This window comes from Oryzias latipes, chromosome 3 (genome assembly GCF_002234675.1).
Source record: "Oryzias latipes chromosome 3, ASM223467v1".
Classification (NCBI taxonomy): Eukaryota; Metazoa; Chordata; class Actinopteri; order Beloniformes; family Adrianichthyidae; genus Oryzias; species Oryzias latipes.
Window position 1 is genome coordinate 23062190 of NC_019861.2, and position 22281 is coordinate 23084470.

Here is a 22281-nt window from a genome sequence, read left to right on the forward strand (position 1 = left end):
TATATGTCCTCCATTGTATGAAAAATGCCTCAAAAACCTGTTAAAAACACAATTTTCATTAGAATGGGTCTTTAAATAAATGATATCCTGAAGAAACAAATCATAAAATCAACCATTCTAGTAGGTGACCTGTTAAGGGTGTACAGCACCTTCACTGAACAGTAGCTGGTTTGGCTCCAGCAACCCCATGACCCCGAAAGGGGTTCAGGTTCTGAAAATGGATGGATGGAACCATTCTAGTAGGTCCTTGCATGATTTCTTGGATTTTTAGGTATCAAAGCTTTTTTTTCTAAACAGGTGTTTAAAAATGTTTTTTTAAAATAAATTTGAAAGGTTAAAGAAAAGCTTTTTCCTTTGAAGAGAAAAAAAATTCAACTCGAGAATGGCACGTGAAGCATAAAAAAACATTCTTTGAATGAATGCACGCTTCCGTGGTTTAATAGAATGAAACTTTGTACGAGCACTCTGATCAGTGCACCTTGTGGCAAGAGCAAAGCTGAGTTATGAATATTAATTTTTGCATTCATTGCTACATGCCCCCCCCAAACCCCCATGGTACCTGACATAAAAGCAAATCAGCTTTCTGTTTGTGTCAGCACTTACTGAGTAGCACTGCATGGCTAGGAGGAAAACAGCCTTTTTTGACACAGCTCCCTTACCTCAAGGACATTGACTCTGTTCTGTCAGTTGGATAAAAGTAGATAAGGTGGACAAGTGCTGGCTTTCCACAAAAAAAAAAAAAACTTTGAAAGGTCTCAATCTGTCTTTAGCAACTAAATTAAACCCTACATGAGATCAGGTAGGATTAGGTCCATGTAAGTCTTTGCCTAAGTCATCCTGGAAAACGGTTATATGTTATATTTGGACTTTTTTGACAGGATTTTTAAAATGTCCACACTAATTTTTAAACATTGTTGTTCCTATATTTTTTTTGTTTTTAAATAGCCACTTTTGCAATCTCTTTGATTTTTTATGTTCTAAAGGGAACATTCTGTTTCACACAATGATCCCTCCAAAGTGAATATTGCTCAGGTTTTTTAAAAGCTATGTCTTTCGAAATACTGTAATCTGCTTGAAGATTCTTCTGAATACATTTGTTTTACCTCTTTTACCTCTCTGCATGTCTCATTAGCTCTAGGAAAACACTGATAATTACACAGAAATCACCACCATTGTCTCCAGTGGATAATTTTGGGGATGAAGGATTTTTCTTTTAAAAATTGTTTGCATGACAAAATAATTTTCTTTTATCGTTATACTTCCTTTTTGTGCATTACATAACTTTATTTTGAGTCTCTTCTGTAACTTCAAGAGACATTTTTATCAGCTAACTCTTTATTCTCTTCAGTAACACAACTTATTGGTAAGACTGAAAAAATCTTAAAGCATTGTGTGTTAATGTCAAAAAATAACTGGTAATAGAAAGCAACAAAATACAAATGTCCTCTATTCTACTTTTTTTTAAATCAGATTAAATTGGAATAGTTTCCTCATTTTAGACAGCTGTGAGGAAAAAGTAATTGCGACCAACTTGTAAAGGCTGCTAACATGGTGGCAAAGCCACTCAAACTTTCATTTTTTAAAGTGGACATGGAGCAAAATATTACCAATAGTTGGATGGTTTGGCCAAAGCATGGATGAATGAATGACATCTCTTTTGTCAAAAATCCCTTTTTTTCTCTCCCTGTCTGATTATCAAACATCTTTGATCATGTTTAAATGGCACCACTTAATTGTAATAATGCTGAATGGATCATCAAAATATATGTTTAAAGATTATTGATAAAGTACTAAAATTTGCTGTTTGTTACAACTAAATACATTTCACCATTATTGAGTTTAAGTATTAGTAATTTTAGAATTGACTAGAATTACCAAATATAACACTTTCAAAAACTAATGAATCATTTCTAGATGTCAGTGACAGCATGAAACATGTCAGCCAGATCTTGGAACTTCATTTCATCGCAAAAAATGGACTCACTGAGCCACCTAGCACCTGCTCATGTTACCATTGTTAGTGTCACTACATAGTTTTACTGGTGATGGTTTTTGTGCATTCAAATTTAAATGTCATACAGAATGAAAACACTTGTTGAAAAAAAAGTTCCTTTTCTCTCTTCTGTGTGAAGATATCTTGAAGATGTCTGCCCTTCAGAAATGTCATAAATAACATGACTGACTTATGTAGAAATGTCAGAATTCTAAAGGTGTATCTAAAAAAGGGTTTCTCTCTCAACACAGGTAGCTTGTCTAATTAACCCGGCTTAGATCTTCGAACAAAAGCCAGAAAAAGTGCAATAAAGGCAGTAAGTAGTTAGCACTGACACAGACATCTCACACTATGCTCTCATTATCTACTGTGACTCCAGGTCTTCAGTATTAGCCAACAATAAGCACTCTGCAGGACCATCTGCTCTGCCAGCATGTGCTATTTTAAGATGCAGTGAGACAGTCCTGAAGAACAAGGCAGGAAGGCAGAAATATGTAGAAGAATCTATGCAAAGATTTAAAAAAAACAAGAAGAAGAATGCCAGAGAAGTAGCCCACTAATAACTGAGGGTCAAATGTATGATTATGCCAGAATCTTTTAACTTTACTGGAAGTATCTAAATATCTTGTCAGTACACTACTGGAAAAATTTTAAGAAACCCCAAAGAGATTAATTTATAACTGATTAATGGGCCATAGGACTACTTTATTTTTTAGTGCTTATTTTGAAATTTAAACAATGATTAGGATAGTAGGATGTATCTTGCAAATGGTCTGATTAGTTTATGTCAAAAGTGTATGTTACTTTACTTAGCGTCTTTCACAAAATTTGATGAAGAAAATTCTGAAATTCAAAGTCCTCAGAAGTCTCAATTTGTTTTGATTTGTCAAACAGTTGTCAAACATTGAGAAAAATGTCATTATCAATTCTTTAATTCATTTATGTGTAATACATAGTCAGCATTGTAGACTCTTACCTTTTGTCTGATCTCTTCCTCCATTTTAACTGGAGAGCCTAGCTCAGCTACCTGTTTGACTCCATCACTGGCTGAACCCCCATATTCCCACAGAACGTAATTCTTAGAGTGGGAGGCCCCAATGATGGCCGACCAGTGATTGGCACGCCCTGCAGAGGCACAAAGAAGCATCTGATTAGATGGTCATGCCAACAATATAGACACAGGTGGGGAGCTTCAAAACTTTTCATGTGGCTATTGTGATTGTACAATTAAGTTATGTTATGTCTATTATTTTTTCCTACCAAATTGCTAAAGTATGCACAGATATTGGATATTTGAAATCTACTGAAATGTCCCAAAACCACAAAAAATCTGTAATCCACAATTCAATATCTTGTGCTTTAAATAAAGGTTATGATGGTGCTACATTCATTAAACACTAAAATACGCTTTAAATTATTTAAACCATTTGTCTTACCATTTTCCTGTGTGGATGTTGTTAATGTCCACAAAGATTGCCCATTCTCGTGGAAATATTTGGAAAAAATCATGCTTTTTAAGAAAGTTTAAAAAAACTTGCTTGTTTGCTAAAAAGAAAATCTTAATAGTTTTTGGGTATTAGGTATTTTTAGTTGAAGACAGGTTAAAGCAGCCTGGTCACTTTGAATTTCCAGTCCAACCTAAATCTATTCATGTATGAAGTGAATGTGTTCATTTTGTGAGCCTGCTATAAAATAGATTCAGCCTCAGAGACTAAAAGTAAGAGTGGTGAAAGCCAAATTGGAGAAAAGTGCTATCCTCAATGAGAAAAAAAATCTTTGTATTAATTTTTACCGGAAAAAAGGCGAAGTTGGGTCAATAGTGTTAAAGAAAGCACACCATCACTGAACAATATTCTTGAGTGCAATTTATGCGCTCCAATAATAGCTAGTTACCTAGGAAATGACTTTGTGCAAGGAGAAATCAATCTGCAGCCCCCTAAGAGTCAGGATGAAACAGAAGCCACAGAGCTAGCCCTCTCTCCTTGGTGGTTGATCTATCAGCAGAGTAAGTGTGTGTGTTTTTGCCCACGTGTGTGTTATATATGTTGGAGTAAGTTGCCCAATGGTCCAACCATGAAACAATGAATTGGGAATTTTCTCAATCCCAGGGTTTATCTTATTCTGCTCTAATCGGTTTATTGATCTGAGTGGCGAGGGGCCGATTTAGACAAAATAGGTAATGTAATCCGTAAGTCTGTTCACATCCTGATACCGAAGCTCAAGGTTATATGCACATCACACCCAACTATTGCGCAATAAGATCCCCCCCCCCCCCCCCCCCCCCCCCAAAAAGAAACATTACTACTGAGAGTCCATTGAAAAGGGGCAATTTATTTTTCAGGCAACACTAGAACATTTTCAAAGATAATTCTTGTGATGGCCATTTATTGCATTTTAAATTAATTAGAAAAATATCTATTTTTGTACCTTTTATTATCTCAAAATAAATGTTTTTACAGAACCAATTCCTTGCTGTTTAGGGTCTTTTCTTGTACAGGTAATTTGATTTCAAAAAGGAAATTGTAAACATTTAATTTTGCCCATAGCAGTTTGACTTACGGGGATAATCTTTGGGATGAATCTTCTCTGACCAGTTACCATAGAAGGTGACCCTGTATTTTGCTGTCCCGCAGGCACAACAGTCCAGCAGCGGTTTATCTGTTGCATCTCCATAGAGTGACTCTGGACAAAAATGGACAGAGAAAAGGAAATAAATGAGCTAGATAAGGAGGATTAGCAGAGTTGTTGACAGTTATGCTCATCATAAAAAAAGTTAAGTAGAGGAAGAAGAAAAGCATGAAAATAAAGAATGCAACATTCTAATCTGGATGGGATTCCAAGTAATAAAGATTTAGAAAAGATACTAGAATTATGCAAAAAGAGACTTTATATGAAGAGCAATGGAGGATAGAACAAGAGGACCTGGCATCCCTGGGGGTTCTCAACAAGAACCAGAAGTCCCCCCATATCACAAAAAAAAAACAACTTTATTTTAACTGGCGACTTTTACCTGGCAAACTAACAGTTACAGTTTTTTCCTGTTTTAAGCTTCCATAAAAAAAATGTTCTACAATTTTCAACACTTTTGGATTAGGATTATATTCAATTATATAATTCACGCTTTCAGCCGATGATCTCGTCTCCAGCCAGGTTCCTCTTGAATGGGAAGCAAGGTAAAATGAACATAACATATATTAATTAGGAAAAACGTACCTTTCTCACACATTTGCTTGGTAAGGGGACCTTCATCCTGGAAAAAGATTATCTTCTTCTGCACAATGCTAGCCCTACACAGAGAGAGTAGGTAAATATTTAAGTAGTTTACAAAACGAATTATGTAAAGGAAGTCAATGGTTTTAGACCATCAAAATTTTGGCTTTGCCATGAAACAGGAATCATTAGATGTTGGCAGAGTTGTAAAGATAACCTAAAAACCATACTTGAGTAAATGTACAGTACCTTACTGTAACAATTACTCTTTTACAAGTTACTAGTCACCAATTCCAAAAGAGTTGAGTAAAAGTATTGAAGTATCCGAAAGAACTTAAGTATTTTACTCATACTGAATGTAGGCTCAAGAACACCAAGATATGTGAAAAACAACAAACTGTTTATTTTTGAGGTTTTATTTATTATTGATAGAAATGAAATTTAACACCTCAATGTTAAAAAAATGGCAGAACAAACAGATAAAAAATAGAACAAAAACTTAATCTCAGTCACACTCAAATGTTAAAAAAGGAACAAAAGCTGGTTCTCAAAGTCCTTGGAACTTATCCAGCTGTTTTTCGCCTTAAAATGAGGCCAGTTTTAAACCTTAATGACAACTTTAGTACAGGTGGGAAGGTTTTCAGGACACCCATGTCATCACCAGCCCATGTCAGATAGACATCAGGCACTGCTGGCATCCGGTACCTTTAGCACCCTGCAGATGGGGGAACCGTCTAATCTGCCCAACAACCCAGTCAATATAACTTTGATAGAGATGTGGACTTGTTGCGCACAATCACAATATAATGAACAACTGTATGTGTCCATTCAAATGTGGTCAAGTAAAGAGTACAAATATTCAATCAAAGATGTTGTCAAGTAAAGGGTAAAAGTTGCTTATCTTTTTGATATTCAGAACAAGTACAAGTAGCAAGTCACAAAAAATACTAATTTACTCAAGTACAGTATTTTTAACCACAGTTATTAACTTGAATTGTCTGGAACAAGGCTGGGTGTGGGTGAGGCACAGCAAAAGCAGCAGCAAACTTATTGCATCATTTTTGTGTGAAAAACCCTCTTAGTTTATTTTGAAAGGCTGAATGTCCATTTTGTAACAATAAAAAAAGAGTGTCTTTTACAAAGCAGCTTCATCTGTGGGAGGTATTTATTAGCACAAAAACACATTTTCCATGTGTGAAGGAGGACATAAAAAATATGTACGTGTCTTACACATTTTCCAGACCACAAATTCTATATTTTCAGGGCTATTTCTATCTGAAATGGGTAAACTAAATGGAAAGAAATTTTCAACTGAACAATTTAACTGTGTTGTGTTTTCCCCCCTCCCCTCCTATTATCACCCTCCTACCCCCCCCCCCCCCCCCCTAACATCCCTCTCTCTTCTTCCCTTCTTTCTTTTTCCGTCCGGTCCAACACCAAAGATTTTCAAACATGGTTGAAATTAATAAAGTTTGGCCTCAATTACAAAAGGGGTTTATTCAGACATACCTTTGGTTTGTCTGAAGATTAATAACCCCTATTGTTAAAGTAAAATATGTCCAACCCAAGAGGCCCTCAGTTCTCATCTGCCTGCCCAGCTGTTGGACAGGACAAGTTAAAAAAAAATAAAAATAAAAATAAATAACTGTGTTGTGTTTTTATTTTATGCACGTTTAGTCAATTTTGGAGTGTGTTTATAATCCACATCACAGAGCAACTAAAGCCTCGTTACCACTGAGCAGTACAGTGCAATCGGATCTGGGCCGGTCCAGTCCAGTTTTTTTTAGCTTTTCCATTATAAATTGGCCCCATTAACCCTTGTGCTATCCTAGGCACTTTAACATTGGGAGTTGGGTCATCTAGATCCACTAGACCAGTGTTTTTCAACCTTTTCTGAGCCACGGCACACTTTAACCTTAAAAAAAATCCCGCGGCACACCAGGATCCAAAAATTAAAAAAAAAAACAAAAAAAAAAAACCTGGAGAAACTCATAGTCTGTATTGATCTACAGCCCCTCCACAATCTCATTTAATGAAATAAAACATTTTTTAGATAATTGTTGCAGAAAAAGCTGGAAACTGCAGCTGCTTTTTTTCTAAAAGATGCAATAAAAGTTAAGTTAGAAGATCAAGACGTTTAACGACAGATCTCCTTGAGCGCTGTCACTCTCACAATCCAATGCATCATGGGAGATGTAGTGCAATAAACGGCCGGCGGAGATCGCCTTTCGGAGCTTCATTGTTTTGTTCACTTGTTCCACGGTCTGATACCGGATTCTGTGGAAAGCTACACCGATAAAGACGAGCTTTAGCTGGTATCTCTGTTAGAACTGAGCGACTTTACGAGCTAAATCGGGACAAGGAAGTGAAGACTTTAACCACTTCTGATTGGTCAGAATGATGACATGTGATTAAGCTCCCCAAGAATGATTGGTGGAGACAGTTAAAGGGGCGGGACTTTTCCAAAATACAGCCGGAGTTGCAGCTGAATCGCGGTACGTCATTCTTATCAAAATGTCTTTAATAAAATAAAATAAACGCAAAGAAAAAGTATTTTACGATCTTTTATATTCCTAACTCCTCAGTGTTTCATCAGGGCCTGTTTGGATGAACAGAGAGCTGAAATCCTGGAGATGGGAAATGTTTAATTTTTCAGTTAATGAGGGCAATTTCCCACGGCACACTAGTGTGCCGCGGCACACTGGTTGAAAAACACTGCACTAGACAGTGCGCTGAACCATTTTTCTTCAATGATTTTTGATCTACACTGGTGTCCATGGATTACATGAAATCTTTCCACTTTTATCCACCTTTGTCATGGTAGGGAGAACACGTCAATGTAAGAGTGTGGTCATCTAAGATAGCACAAGGGTTAAGCCAAACTGAACTGCACCATTTTTGGGACCCCATTAGCTTTAGGTCCATAGCAAGATGGAGGTTTGGGTAAACCCTTGTGCTATCTTAGATGACCCCACCCTTACATTGACAACCAGAGACATATTAGATTTGATTTATGATTGGGAAAAAGCTAAGAAGTTCAAATTTTATCAATAAATGGCAAGTGTTAAATGATTTTTTTACTGTCCAACTTTTTATGGTCTGAGAACCTTAACGGGCACTAAAGCATAATGTGAGTTTATTTTTTATTCTTTTACTTATCATAACACTCATTCATACATTTCTCCATGATATTCAGTAGGTTTTTATTGAATAGGACTATTGCTAAAGGGGGTTTAAATGGTGAATTTTTAGGTAAAGTGAAGATATATCCAAATAAACAGAATCTCATTTTGGATATTATTTTTTGAATATTAGGACCACTCCAAACAGATTCAGCTTCAATGATCCAATTATGGTCAGAGAATTTTAAAGTTGCAACTACACAGACCTTTTGTGAAAAAGATGATTTTTATTTTTTTTTTACTTTGTGTAACACCCTACATCAGAGGTGGGCACTGAGGGCCGCATTCCTGCATGTTTTCCAGCATACCCTGCTCTGGCATGTTCTAATTGGCTGGACACACCTGAACCAGGTAATCAGCCATGAGTAGGGCAAGACTATCTGGAAATCATGCAGACACACCGGCCCTCGAGGCCTGGAATTGCCCACCCCTGCCCTACATATAAAAAATTACACTTAGAACTTCATAGTGCATTGAGCAAAAATTATTAGTTTTCGTGGGGTCACTTTTTTTTTTATATTACGTGATTTGATTTTTAGAAGATTTAGAAAATTCAGAGTCAGAAAATCTTTCAGCAGTTACAACCACAAGCCCTAACCCCAACCAACTTTTATAAAAATGTTAAACAAATAAGATAAGACTTTACTCTTTCTGTTGAGACTGGATGTGTAGATCACCTCAAGTAAGGTGGGGGAGAGATGAGGGCCCTTTTTTGTAACCAAAGAATTGCATTTTCTCTTTCATGGTTGCCATGTTTCCAGTTATTCAGGCTGGCCACCAGAGAAGTATCTCACTATCCTGGTGGCACCTTTGCATTCAGAAGTTTATGTAGTCTGTGACAGATGCTTAGAGTCTTAAGTATTACAAAGTATTACAAAGAGATGTGTGGTTGAAATTTCCATCTAGATATCACATGAATACCTTTGAGTTTTGTATATGTAACCTGGCAACAACTGAGCTGTTGATATCATCTATACTGCACATGCAAAGCTGAGGAATATAGCTATCAAGATAACACAGATGAAGTGTCAGAAGGATATTAGGGGAAGTGTGAAAAGTAGAAATGCTGTTATTCCATGTAACATTCTAGATCCTACTGTCTGTAGTTCACAAGCTGTAAAATCTCCCATTTACTTGTGACACTCCTGTGACGTCTCTGTCAGCACACCAATCAAAAATCTTGTCATGTCAAAAATCTTTCTCGCGCCTATTTTTGAGCGTCAACAAACCTAAAGGGAAGCATCTACTGTTGAATGATAATGTTTTCCTGTTTTCCTAATCACTGACAGTTGAAGAACAAAAACATTACCAGGTTGGATTGACAAAAATAAATTAAGCTTTTTTTATTTTTATTTTAACAGGGACAACTGAAACCTATTGACATTTCCAAAAAGTACATAAATATGCTGTTTAAAAAGAAGAAATTCCTCATGAAAGCATGGAGTGAGAAAGATGCTTTTGTGTTCTTTCTTACACATGTTGCTTTTTGGCACTGCCAGTACTTTGTCAAAGAATATATTTTCTCTTCACATAAAATCCATAAAAATCATTTAATCTGTTTTGAAGACCACTGGGAAAGAAAACTGAATAAATTCTGTGTGTAATGTCAATGGACAAGACTTTTGCTTATTGCAACCATAGATATATAATCTCTGGACCGATAATCTGATGTCAATCATCAGACTTTGAATGGTAAAAGTGAAATCTGAAGTGGGATGGGGGCATTGACCAGAGTTTGCTCGACTCATCTCAACAAAGATGCTGCCAAATGTCTAATTGTGCAGAATGATGTAAAAAGAAAGCTTAGTTGGTCCCTCGCTAATCATCATCTTTGATCTTTTAATTCCCTATTCTATCCATCCCCTTCCAAAGAGAACCTCAACAGCTTCAGCTCTGCCACCTCCAGCACTGCCCTCTGTCTCTTTTTTAGAGCCACTACTTTTAAATCCTGGCTGCTCTCACCAGCCTTCTACACCTTTCCTTTCATTTTTGCTGACACTCTTTGGTCACACATCATACCTTTGTCCAGTTATTCCAACATGCCTATGCAAGCTCCTTCACCTCTTATTTACACAACTGTTGGTTTGGACTGTTGACCCAAAAAACTTAAAGTCATCCGCCTTCTTTAATTCTCTTCCCTGTAACCTCCCTGTTCCACTTGAGCCCCTGTCGTTTTCACACAGATACTCTGTCTCGCTGACCTAAATTTCTATTCTTTCTGGAGCAAATCTCCATCTCTCTAGATATTCCTCCACCTGCTCCCTGTTGTTCAAACAGATGACAAAAAAGCTTTCAAATAATAACTGTTCAACCCTCCTCCCTCAGATAATATTAGTAAAAATTGAAACAAGGTTGTAAATCAGTTTAGTTTTGATGTCAACGTTTTTAACACTGGGGTCAATGGAAAATTGTTCCCCTGTCTAATCTATCTCCAGTGGTCTTTTGAAGAGCTGAAATATCTGGTAGTTCTGGATTTGCATCAAATCTGATAGCTGAAGATAGAGGTTTGATTGCAAAGCATGTCTGTTTTTGTGTGGGTGAGGGTGGGTGTGTGAATTTCTTGCTGTTGTGCAGTGAGATTGGTCTTTGACCTTAATCTACAAGAGTCTTGGAAACCAACTTTCAGGTATATCCTGCAAAAAAGTTCCTAAGGCAGAGAAATGCACTTGATCCTACAGTTTGTACTTGACTGACTTGATTGACTGGCAGGCCGATGGTAATGCTAACCACACACGAGGCCTGTCAAAGGAAAGGTTCCCTAGGTTGAACCATCTCAGAAGCTTGTTTCACTTGGTAGTATGGTACAAAAGTCTGTAAGGCCCCTTGTCATGTAAATCAGTCACACACAAAAATCTCAGAGGCCAGCAAACTTGAGAAAACAAAAACAGAAGGGAAGACTCTGTGGACCTAACTTCCTCACAAACACCAGCTTCTCACATCAGCATGGACTCCAGGAAGGTATCCATGGGGATAAAACCCCAACAACGAGGATCAGAGTAGAGGACGGATGAGGTAACATCTGAGCCAAGTGGGCACACTGTTGTGGACCAGTAGCTTTTAGAAAATCAAACTACCGGTATCTGCTCACCATCATCATAAAGTTTGAGTTGTTTTGGCTGGAGAAGTCAAAGGCACACTGGAAATCAAGAAAAATATCTTGTCTTTTTACTGTGTCTCGCATTGATTTTATTTTGCACAAGGAGCTCTGTTTTAGAGTTCTTGTATTGAGGCTCTGGTAAGTATTTCTAGAGATAGTTGTAATTTGATTTAACGGTGAGTCATATGTAAGGGTTCCTTTTTAACCTGTAAATGCTGCAAATATCACTCAGCCTGGATTCCAAAAAACAAAGACCATATCACTCTGTTTATCAAATGCCTAATTTCTAGAATTAACTTCCTTTATGTATGTTTGACCCACATCAGCACATTTCTTTCAATTTCTTTCGATATATATTTGTATAAAGTACTGCGGTAACACTTTAAACAGCTCTGGAAAGAAAATCTTTAAACAATGTTTTCAAAAATGGAAATGTTCATCATTTATATTTATCCATCAACAAAATCAGCAAAATAGCAGTAGAGAAATCTAAATCAATCTTTGTATGATCACCTCTTGCCTTTAAAACTGCATCAATTCTTCTAGTTATACTTGCAGTGTTTTAAAGAGCTTGACAGGTAAGATGTTCCAAACATCTTGGAGAACTAACTATGGGTCTTCTATGGATCTACGTTTTCTCACATCATCCTTTCTCTTCATGTAATCCCAGATACACTCCATGATGTTGAGATCAACTCTCTGTGGGGGGGCATCAGCTCCAGTACTTCTTGCTCTTCTTTAATCTGAAGACAGTTCACAATGACTTTGGCTGTATGTTTGGAGTCATTGTTCATCCACAGAAATAACCTTGGAGGAAATCATACACCTCCCTGGTGGAAGTAGTTCTGGTTAAGTATTTGTTTGTATTTCTCAGCATTGAGATACCATTATTCTTAACCAGATCTCCGATTTTATTTGCAGAAATGCAGCTCCAAATGTTCAAGAACCATCGACCATGCTTTACTGTTGCTTAACAAACAAATTGTCTTCAGCTGTAGCCAAATAGTTCAAATTTAGACCCATCAGTCCAGAGCACCTGCTGCCATTTTTCTCTGCACCAAGTTCTTGTGTTGTAATGCATACCGGAGTCGCTTGGCATTATTTCCATGTTGGAAGGGTGTAATTTTGGCAGCAACTCCTCCAACTTCTGGCCAGACTTCCCTTGACAGTGAATGGATGTGCCTGGGTCCCACTGGTTTCTGCCATTTCTGAGATGATGGCACTGCTACACATCTTCTATTTCAAAGGGTAATTAGCTTGATGTGTTTCTCATCTGCTACACTTAGTTTCTTTGCCCAACCACTGCATTGCCCAACCTACATGTGACACCGATGATCATCAGCTCCTGATTGACAAAATTGGTCAATCATAAACCTGACTATAATCCTGCAAAACCCCTGACTTTGTGCAACTACATGAATACCTACAAGAATTGATGCTAGTTTTAAGGCAGAGTACCAACACCAAATAGTGATTGATGTTTCTTTTGTTTGCTCACTTTGCATTTTGTAAATTGCCAACAAAAAAAATGTTTACACACACATATGCTTATTTATTTTATTTATGGTATTTCACTAGGACATCTCTAATTGCACACATATTAATTCAATAATTCAATCTCCCCAGCTCTCCCATACCCTATCTCCCTGACAGAGAAGAGCTCACTGCCTTACTGCTTCAGTGCTTGCCCACTTTTCTGGGTTGGCCAGACAATCAGGCAGAGTAATGCTTATTTAACATCCAATTTAAATTCTATATCTCACCCGATCCACACCACAGACGATTCCAATCATCATCTGGGTGGAAAAGAAGGTGGAAGTCAGAAAGAAGTGAGTTTTAAAAGAAAAGAAAAAAATAATATTGTTGCTTTCTTTGGCAAAATTGAGAAAATCTCCTTTTGTTGCCTGCTTCACTTGCAACTATGAGTTAAATCACTTTAGTTTTACTATTTTCCAACCACAACAGTAAGAATAATTTTAGAATATAGCTCCTGAAAGATGCTGTATGTGTGTCAGGCTCATTACTGAACCTGGGCGGAATCAATTGCTATTGCAACTTCTGCTGTAACTTATGACATAATTCTACTATGTATCATTCTTTACCGAAATTCTCACTAAAGCATGAAAAAAACAAGAGAAAAAAAGACGAACAACATGAATATTTAATCTTAAACACCAAAGGTCAGTTTTTAAAGCTAAATATCAATAATCACAGTCGTAACAATGAAGGGAAGAAGACATAAAAATAGCATACATCGCAAGCTTAAAAGCTAAACCCTTGAAGTTTTTCTTTGCCAGTCATTTTAAAAAAAAGTTCCAAAGCTACAGAGACAAACTGCATAAAATCTTTGGCACAATAACACAAAAAAAGCATTTTTTGATAAGACAAAAACTACAAGTTCCTTAACAATGCTGTAATTTGAATAAATATTTAGTTTTGCTGACAAAGAAATTGAAATAGAGCTCCAAATGGATGTGTAGATAACTGTCAGTGAAGTATCTTAGATGGCAAATTCACACTTCTGCTATAAACATTTTTTGAAGAATTTCCCATAAAATGTGCTTGAAAAAATATTTTGTGCAGCCCAGGGGCCTCATTTATAAACGTTGCGTACGCACAAAAGAAGGCGTACGCCACTCTCTACGCAATAATTGAGATTTATAAAAAGCAAACTTGACGTGGAAATGTGCGGTCCTTCACGCAAACTCTGACCCAGGCGTACGCACAAAAACAGATGAAATGAGAAACGGCGACACCGTCGGCAGATGGAAGAAACACGTGAAAATGAAAATGACAATACTGCCTCTCATAAATAACATGAAAACTTCACAAAGCAAGTCTTACAATTAACAGCCTACACGAACACCCGTTTGATCGATCAGCAGTGAAACAAACAAAAAAAAAAATCAAACGAAAATTACAACAGAAATTCAAATGAACACATATTTGCAAATAGAAAAGTGAAATATGTTCTGCAATATTGGCATGTTGTGCAATTCATCCTCATAAATAATATCGTTAACAGAACGAAATAATGTACAAAACTGATATCCTCGTTAATGTGTCCGTCTGGCGGAGCAGATATAGGTGCAATTAGACAGACAGACGGACATATTAATTGTCCACTGGGGAAAGTTGTTTTCATTGTAAAACATTTCTTCATAAGCTACGGAATTATGGTATTCATGCATATGCCTTTAGTTTGTTTTATTTTTTGATAAACAATGTATGGCGTATGTCTCAACCATTCAGAAAGCAACAAGAAATTACATTTGCGCTGAACAATTTCCCATTTCCACGTCGATTATTACCGACATCTGTAGCTTGTCAGATGTAATTAAATGGAGGGAAATAAAATGCCCCATCACAATGCGTAATGACGCACAATGGCTGATCTTGCGCTCTTAGAAGATGTGGCAAATGGAAGAATTCGGAGTGAACGCATCTTTAGACAGCAAGAAGACTTGCTGGCAAACGAGGACGAGTGGCTAATGAGCCGGTTCCGACTTCCTCGAGCCGTCCTGTTGGACCTCTGCGGGCTTTTGGGTGTGTGTCACCCGGTGTATCTGGCGCGTCGGTGTTCCCCCTGCGCCTCAATCACCACTCCACTTAAAAGGGATTCCCCAATTATTGCTCCGGGGAGCTCCGGTGTCCCCCCCGTAGCAGACACACTCTGGCGATGCAGCGCCAGACATTTTTTTGCCTCGACTTTGATGTCCGACCATTTCTTTTTTATTTCGGCCACAGTCCGAGGTTGTGAGGCTACAGCATTTACGGCGTCTGCCACCGTTTGCCACTCACGTGCGTTTTTGGCATTAGTAATGCCCACACTGTGCCCTCCAAACAACACTTTCCTCCTCTTTTCCACCTCGCCAACGATAACTTCTACTTCACATTGAGTGAAGTTACGTTTTTTTTAATTTCCTCTCGGTGTTTGCCATGGTTTCGCAATCAATGAATATTCATTTGTGGGCGTTTCACGGACTATTTATAGGCAACTATGGGCGTGTCATGAAGCCGCAAAAGCTGCGCTACATTTAGAATCGGTTGTGATTTATTAAGGGAAAGATGCATAGGATGTGCGTGCGCACGGTTTTATAAATCCGAATATTTCTGTGCGTACGCACGTCCTATGTCTCATCCGTACACCACTTCTGACGCAAATCCTACGCAAAGTTTTATAAATGAGGCCCTAGGTCTGTTTCACTAAAGATACTGCAACATTAGACTGAGCTAAATTGTATACTGTGTAAATGCTCTCTTTCAAATGGGGTGTGTATTAATCACAACCTATTCAGTGAAAAAAAATATGAACCATTACATAAGGTAAGTACAGTGCTAAGTAACAACTTAGCAATGTAGAACTAAGTGCTAAGTTGTTGTTTTTTTCTTAACTTGCTTGAAACCACAGTAGTCTCAGAGATGAAGGAGTAAATAATGATTTAGCTTAATTATTTGAACACTCCCACATCTGCCAAACAGCATGGACCTCAATTCAGCTAACAGCTCCCTCAATTATGGTGTGGAAATTCACACTCAGATTCCCCACTTCCCATGAGTCTTAGGGGCTTAAGGTGGGGCTAGCCCCCGGTTCGCCACACTGTGTTGTAGATTGATGATGTATATGTGCTGAAACCGCGTGCGTGTTTAAGAAGGAGCAGGGAGCTGCAGCGGAACGCAAGACCAGCTCTCCCCTCCTTCCGCCTGTAACACGGCAGCAATGTGAAAATGACAGGGTTGGTTAAAAAAACATACCAGTAAAAGAGAGCAGCAGTGACTTATGCGCGGTCTACGCAGCTCTGCGTGGGGCCAGAAGTTTCCTTCCACAACAGCGAAGGAAACTTCTGGCACACAGCAGACCGGCTTTTCCAAACCCGTTGGTGATGGTGGATTTTTTCACACTGCTTTTAATGATTGCTTTTAACTTAAAAGCTGCGTGATATTGTAGTGGCGGTCACGTGCACGTTGGGTCTAATGGCACCAAAGGATTGTGGGATGCGGCTGAGCATGGGTGTTTCTTTTATTGCACCATGACTTAAGTGTCTAAGAGCTGAAGTCATGTCCATGCTGTTTGGCTGCTTGTGCATGTGTCAAAACCATCGTGCTTGTTGCTGGATATAGAACTATGCAGGCAGTCTACCCTCTGAGGCTGCCGGAGCGCTCCTGGCGGCCGTTAAATAAAAGCATAAATTAGTCGCGTCATTGGATAAGCCGCAGGTTTGAAAGTTGGTGACATAAATAGCGGCTTATAGTCCGGAAAATACGGCACATCTAAAGCAATCTGACTGTGACACCAAATGTCTCAGCACAGAGGGTTAACACAACGTTCAGTGGGGAAAACTTGAAATGATTTGTTTTACAAGAATTGAAAATTACACAGGCAGTTAGAAAAACACAATGTTAATTATGTAGGGGCTTTTTCTTTTAAATGCAACTCAAAATGTTACTGAAAACTGTTGGATTTGACTGAAGGACACTAGAGGGTTTAAAATAGATTGTACGCTTCTGAAAGCCAGAAGTCTGAGTTTAGGAGGTTCAATGAGCATCCTTGCATGACCCTGTCATCATGGACAAATTTTAGAAAAAGCCAAACCACCAAACATGGTCTTTCCATCTAAAAGACAGAAAACCTCCTTTAATTATGCAACAGACACCAGTTACAGCGAGAGAGATTCACAACAAAAACAAATGGGAAATGAAGTTACACTAAAAATAACTATTTACTGTGGCAATAATTTTCCCTTCCTTACAGAAAACAACTAAAAACAGAACTTCTCTGTTCTTGTATGCAGACTAGACACAAAGTCTCTGTGTAACCTGTTGAAAATAATACATAAAAACACCATAATGTTTTCAAAAAAAACATTAACATTTTTACCATCACACTCTGTAGAACGAAGATCAGGGAACAAATTTATATTATCCAAATTTAGTTATGCTTACTTTTTCCAACCAATTCCCTTTGAAAATCTATGTGCTTCTTTGTGACTCATCTGCTACAACAGCAAAGTTTTTCAGTTCCAAGTCTCTCTTACCAAGTTAGGCTCATCTTATGTGCCTATTTATTTCTCCACTCTATGTTGAAGGTTGAACATAGATCTGATGATGGAGATGCAAAAGTAGAAAGGCAGGCAAGGGGGGGGGGGGGGGGGGGGGCGTGGAAAAGAAATAGTAAAGTTTGGAAAAAAAACAGGTAGATAAGAGCAAAACAGAAGAAGTACAAACTACAGAGTCAGAGCTTTTTAAATAAATTACAATAGTTGGAACATTATTAAGCATCTCTTTTGTGTCGTAATACTCCACACCAAAAAAGAAAGAAAGCATCAAGCACTAAATAATGCATTGATTTAAAGCCACTGTGAGGTCTAATCATTAAGTCCCATATCCCCATGCTCTCATTATTTCCTGGAAAAAGAAACAGGGGAGATAACAGAATCTCTGTCATGATTTTCTTTTACAGTTTGAGCACACAGACCCAGAGGACTAAGAACTGGAAAGTGGTTCAATGTTGATGAGCTTTCAAAATAGATAAAGGCAATAAAAGGTAACAAATGACTTATAATTTCTTCTAGAGGAGTTTGAAACTGTGCATTTTAACGTGCTTAACCAAATAAACACTTTTTACTACTTATATGGAATGGACATGTGCTGGTTACATGCTTACAATTTAACTCTGACTAATAAAAAAATAAAAACACATTCATAGCTTAATGATCAAAAGGGAAAAGAAATAGAATTATACTTAAAAAAAATGAATTTGCACATTGATCATTTTCTAATTACATATAAAAATGTAAACTATAAGCATGAACTTAAGTTCTCTTTCTGTTTTAAAAAGAAAAGTGAAACTAAGTAAGGGTTAACGGCCGACGAAGTATGCATTTTCACTTTTTATTGCACACCGTGGAATCCTGAACCGTGCGACACGAAGCGGAGAATGGTTGCTTCCGCGAAGAGCGTTAAAAAGTGATAATGCACACTTCGAAGGCCATTAACCTCTTATACCATGGTCCCTTACAAAATAAATAAATATTAGCCAGTTTTTAGTCCTTAATTCTTGTGTTCTTCCGATTTGTACCGCTTTTTTCAGAAAAAGCAGACTATTTGTGACCTGGTGCTGCGCCTTGTCATGGTAACAAGGCACCACCGCTGTAGTCATGATTCGGCAATATAAAGCGATAAATATATATATGCTGATCAGATTCAGATAGAAAGTTCACCTCTTACCGCTTGTTTTTGTCCAGATGATGAACCAAAAGGTTGTTTTAAAGAAGCCGGCATAGTGATACAAAACATTTAAGCTAGGTGACTGGAACTTCTTTTTTCACCGTGCGGTTATCCTGTGGTATAACACTCTTTAATGCACACCCAGCAGCCAATCAGAATCGAGTATTCACCCGGGCCATGGTATAATCACAATTATGGCATACATCTCTCACAAAATCTTTGGATCTCATATCTTTACAGCCTGCACATTTACCCATTTGAGGGCCTCAGGATGTAAAGGACTAGTTAGTGTTGCGTATCTGTAGAGGTTGAGGTTTGGGAAGAGAACTTCCTTCATATTGGTTCAGCATATGTACATACTTGAGAAGAACGCATCCAGAGCCAGTAGGGGGCGCTGTCCAAAAAACTTGAATGTTGTTTCGCCGGCGAGGAGTGCTCTCTGTCACTGCATGAGGACAGTTGGTCATAAACTGTGTCTCATCCTCATCGATTATCTGCAAAGCAAGTTTAAAAAAAACAGTTTATTATGCATATAAGTGCTCTCAACTAAGTTTTTAGCACCTACAGGTTATTTACCTTCATCCATCAACAATTATTTCCTTTCTCACTGTAGGGCTCAAACCATTCTTACTTCAAACCAAAACTCAGGTTGATTGCACTCTTTCATACCTTATCAGCAAATAAATGTCAGTGTCAAACCATTTGTGATAATATTCTGACAGCATGCCACAAAGATCTCACAGCCTCTCTTCAATGCTGGAGAAGCCTAAGAAAACTGCAAAAACATCTTTTGAAGGGCGCATTCATTTATATCCTTTAAATTATTTATTTAGAATTTAATTTTTTTAGATAAAATATAAAAACAAATTGTAGATCTGCACCATTATTTAGCCTATTATTTTGAGACTGGGGTCTCAAAATATGTGATACTGTATGTACTGAGCTGCACCTCTGAGATAGTCTTCACCGTGTCATTGATTTTAACCAGACAGAAAATGAGTTAAACCGACTGGATGAAGGAGCCCAACCAGAGAGCAAATTCTAGCTGCCCAAAGAACAAGAATCTGTCTGATGGGAAGTGACATCAGGGCAACAAGGACAAGGCATTTCTCACTCCATGAAGCTGTCAGCGGAGAGCTTCTTTTGCCAAGCCATCTTATGAATGAGCTCTCTTTAAAAGTCTTTGAGTGTGTGCATCTGTGTGTTAAAGCCAAAGAGGGAGAAAGGGGGAGCTTGGCAGCCACAGTGCACGTGCACGGAACTTATTTTCTTCTCCATCCATGTCCCCATGGCTTCACGCAGGTATCTTCAATTGACTTGATTGGACTTCAAGTCTCCTGAGATTTAAGCAAAATTCTACAAGATTCAAGATTTTATGAAATATTTTGTATATTAACTATTTAGGATTCTACCTTTCAGATCCAGTCTGCCATCAGCAGCATGCCCTCCTGTTTTACACTCTTGCCCAACACACATACATAGTGGCAAGCTGACCTCCCAAGAGAGCCAAGTGTTTAACCAAGTCAGAGCAGTCCTGAAACAAGGAAGATGGGGGTACACCAGTAGATTTCAAATGAGCTTTATGTTAAACCCTGATGTCCCCTGTGGGAGTTTATTATTTTCTTTTTTTCTGTACATTAGGGCTGTATGGGGTGCTTTTCTTCCTTTTTGGGTGGCGGCATAGTGTGTCTGCACACATAAGAAGATGATGATAGACTGACTAAGCAGTCAATGATGGAGAAAAATCTCTGGATAGCCGTTCATTTACTCTGCTCTATCACACATTCCCTCCAATAAGCCAGGTGATCATACACAGCTTTCAAAGAGCCCTTCAGGTTCTGAGAACCTGACAGGAGTATAATCAAAGATAGGCTCAATTTCCTTGATTCTAACATCTAAAAGGTTATGGCCATACATCTGTGTGTTTCATCTATCATTCTTTGTGCCCTCAACACCCATTTTGATGTGAAGCAATGTCACCATGATTTAGAAAACTGTATTTTATTTAGATATAATGACCAAATCTACAATACTTTACAGCTTAAAAGGAAATGTGTTCAACCCTGGTGGCCAGTACCATCTTAAAGTATGAAAGAGTGAGGAAACAATCCTTTGGACATCATAAAAAAATTTCATTTAGCTGTGATTAAAAACAAGCGTACACGGTGAATGACAAGTGTAAAGGGTGTGACACTTAAACTGTCATCAAGGAAGAAATGCACATGGGATTAGTTTTGTTGCATAGGAATTTTAAATAAAAATATTTAAATGAAAATAAGTTGTTGAGTTCAGTACAAATGACCTTGCACAGATGAAAAACAAAAAGAATTGTATTACAAATAAGATAAAAACACAACACCTTTAAAAGGTTCAGTGCCAAAAAAATAATTCCACAGCACGCCTTACTTCCTCTGACATGTTTAAAAGGCGCAATGACACAAAAAATGGGGGCTAGGTTGTTTAAAAGGTTGTTAATATGAGAGTGTAAATGTGTTTTCTCAATGCTGAAAAAAAAACCATTTATTTCTTTCTTCCACCCCCAGTAGGTGAATTTTAGCAGCTTGTTTTGAATTATCTTGTGGAGAGAACTTTTTCCCATCTTTTGAGTGGAAGTTGTCGTGTGACTGATCAGAACTGTTAAGCATTGCTAATGCAGAAAAGAGTCCTATGAGTGGATGAAGCTGAATGAACTACTTGATCCAGTAAATAAATTCTAAAACAACTAGGTTGCATCCAAAAAAGCATCTCTCTGCCACATCTGTTGAACCAAGGACACGGTACACTGTTAGACAAAAGGATATGACACTAACAGAGCATCCTCTTTTGAAAAATCTACTCATAAATTTTAAAAAACTTGATAAACTCATCAAAATATTTCTGTCAAATCGTCATTTTTCCCTGGAGATTTCTGCAATGTTTTAATCGTCATTCCACTAGTTTGGTCACACTCTCTGCAAACACCGAGGCTTGAATGTGACACATGAATGAGTGAATGACAGTTCTCCCTTTACACTGTGGTAGAATGCATTTAATATCATGTTAATGCTTTCTGCAGAACAAGTGACAAGATCCATGCTTTGAAAAGGCTGCTGGCAGAATCTCTGCAGTTCAGTGCATTTGCACGCTCATATATTGACTAAAGTTGTTCTGGACTTTTAAGTGATTCATGTTAAACATTCAGAAGTTGAATCAGAAAACAAATTTACCAGAAAAATTGCAGGCCTTTAGACACGACTGTTATTTTGTAAACAATTTATTTTCCTTATAGCAAAATGCTACATTTCACTTTACTTTAATGTTTGCTGTATGGGTTTATAATAGATATTGGAATATTTTTTGAGAATCTCCTGGCTTCAGAAACACATGAGATTCCCTGTGGAATTTTTCATTTGAAAAATGAAACTTTTAAAAGTTGTCTGTAAAATGTCCCCTTTTCACTATCTTCCAACTTTACACTTTTTTTCTTTTTAATCATTTTTTAATGGGTCCATTTATATTGTTATATAAAAAATAAAGAGGAACACAGTGGTGTTTGAAAGCTCCTTAGTTGGTGCTTGAAGTTTGCCAAAAAA

The 22281-nt window shown here is 37.7% G+C and overlaps 1 protein-coding gene across 2 annotated transcripts in view; it reads right to left on the reverse strand.

Moving 5' to 3' along the window:
* Positions 1 to 22281, reverse strand: part of spon1 (spondin 1) — a 70826-nt gene that overhangs the window by 42282 nt on the left and 6263 nt on the right. For both annotated transcript variants that reach the window (XM_023953515.1, XM_023953516.1), the window contains exons 3-6: positions 19070 to 19203; positions 5207 to 5280; positions 4553 to 4675; positions 2970 to 3118 (exon numbers count right to left, since the gene is read on the reverse strand). In XM_023953515.1, coding sequence (XP_023809283.1) covers positions 2970 to 3118; positions 4553 to 4675; positions 5207 to 5280; positions 19070 to 19203 — 480 coding nt within the window. The remainder of the gene's footprint in view (positions 1 to 2969; positions 3119 to 4552; positions 4676 to 5206; positions 5281 to 19069; positions 19204 to 22281) is intronic.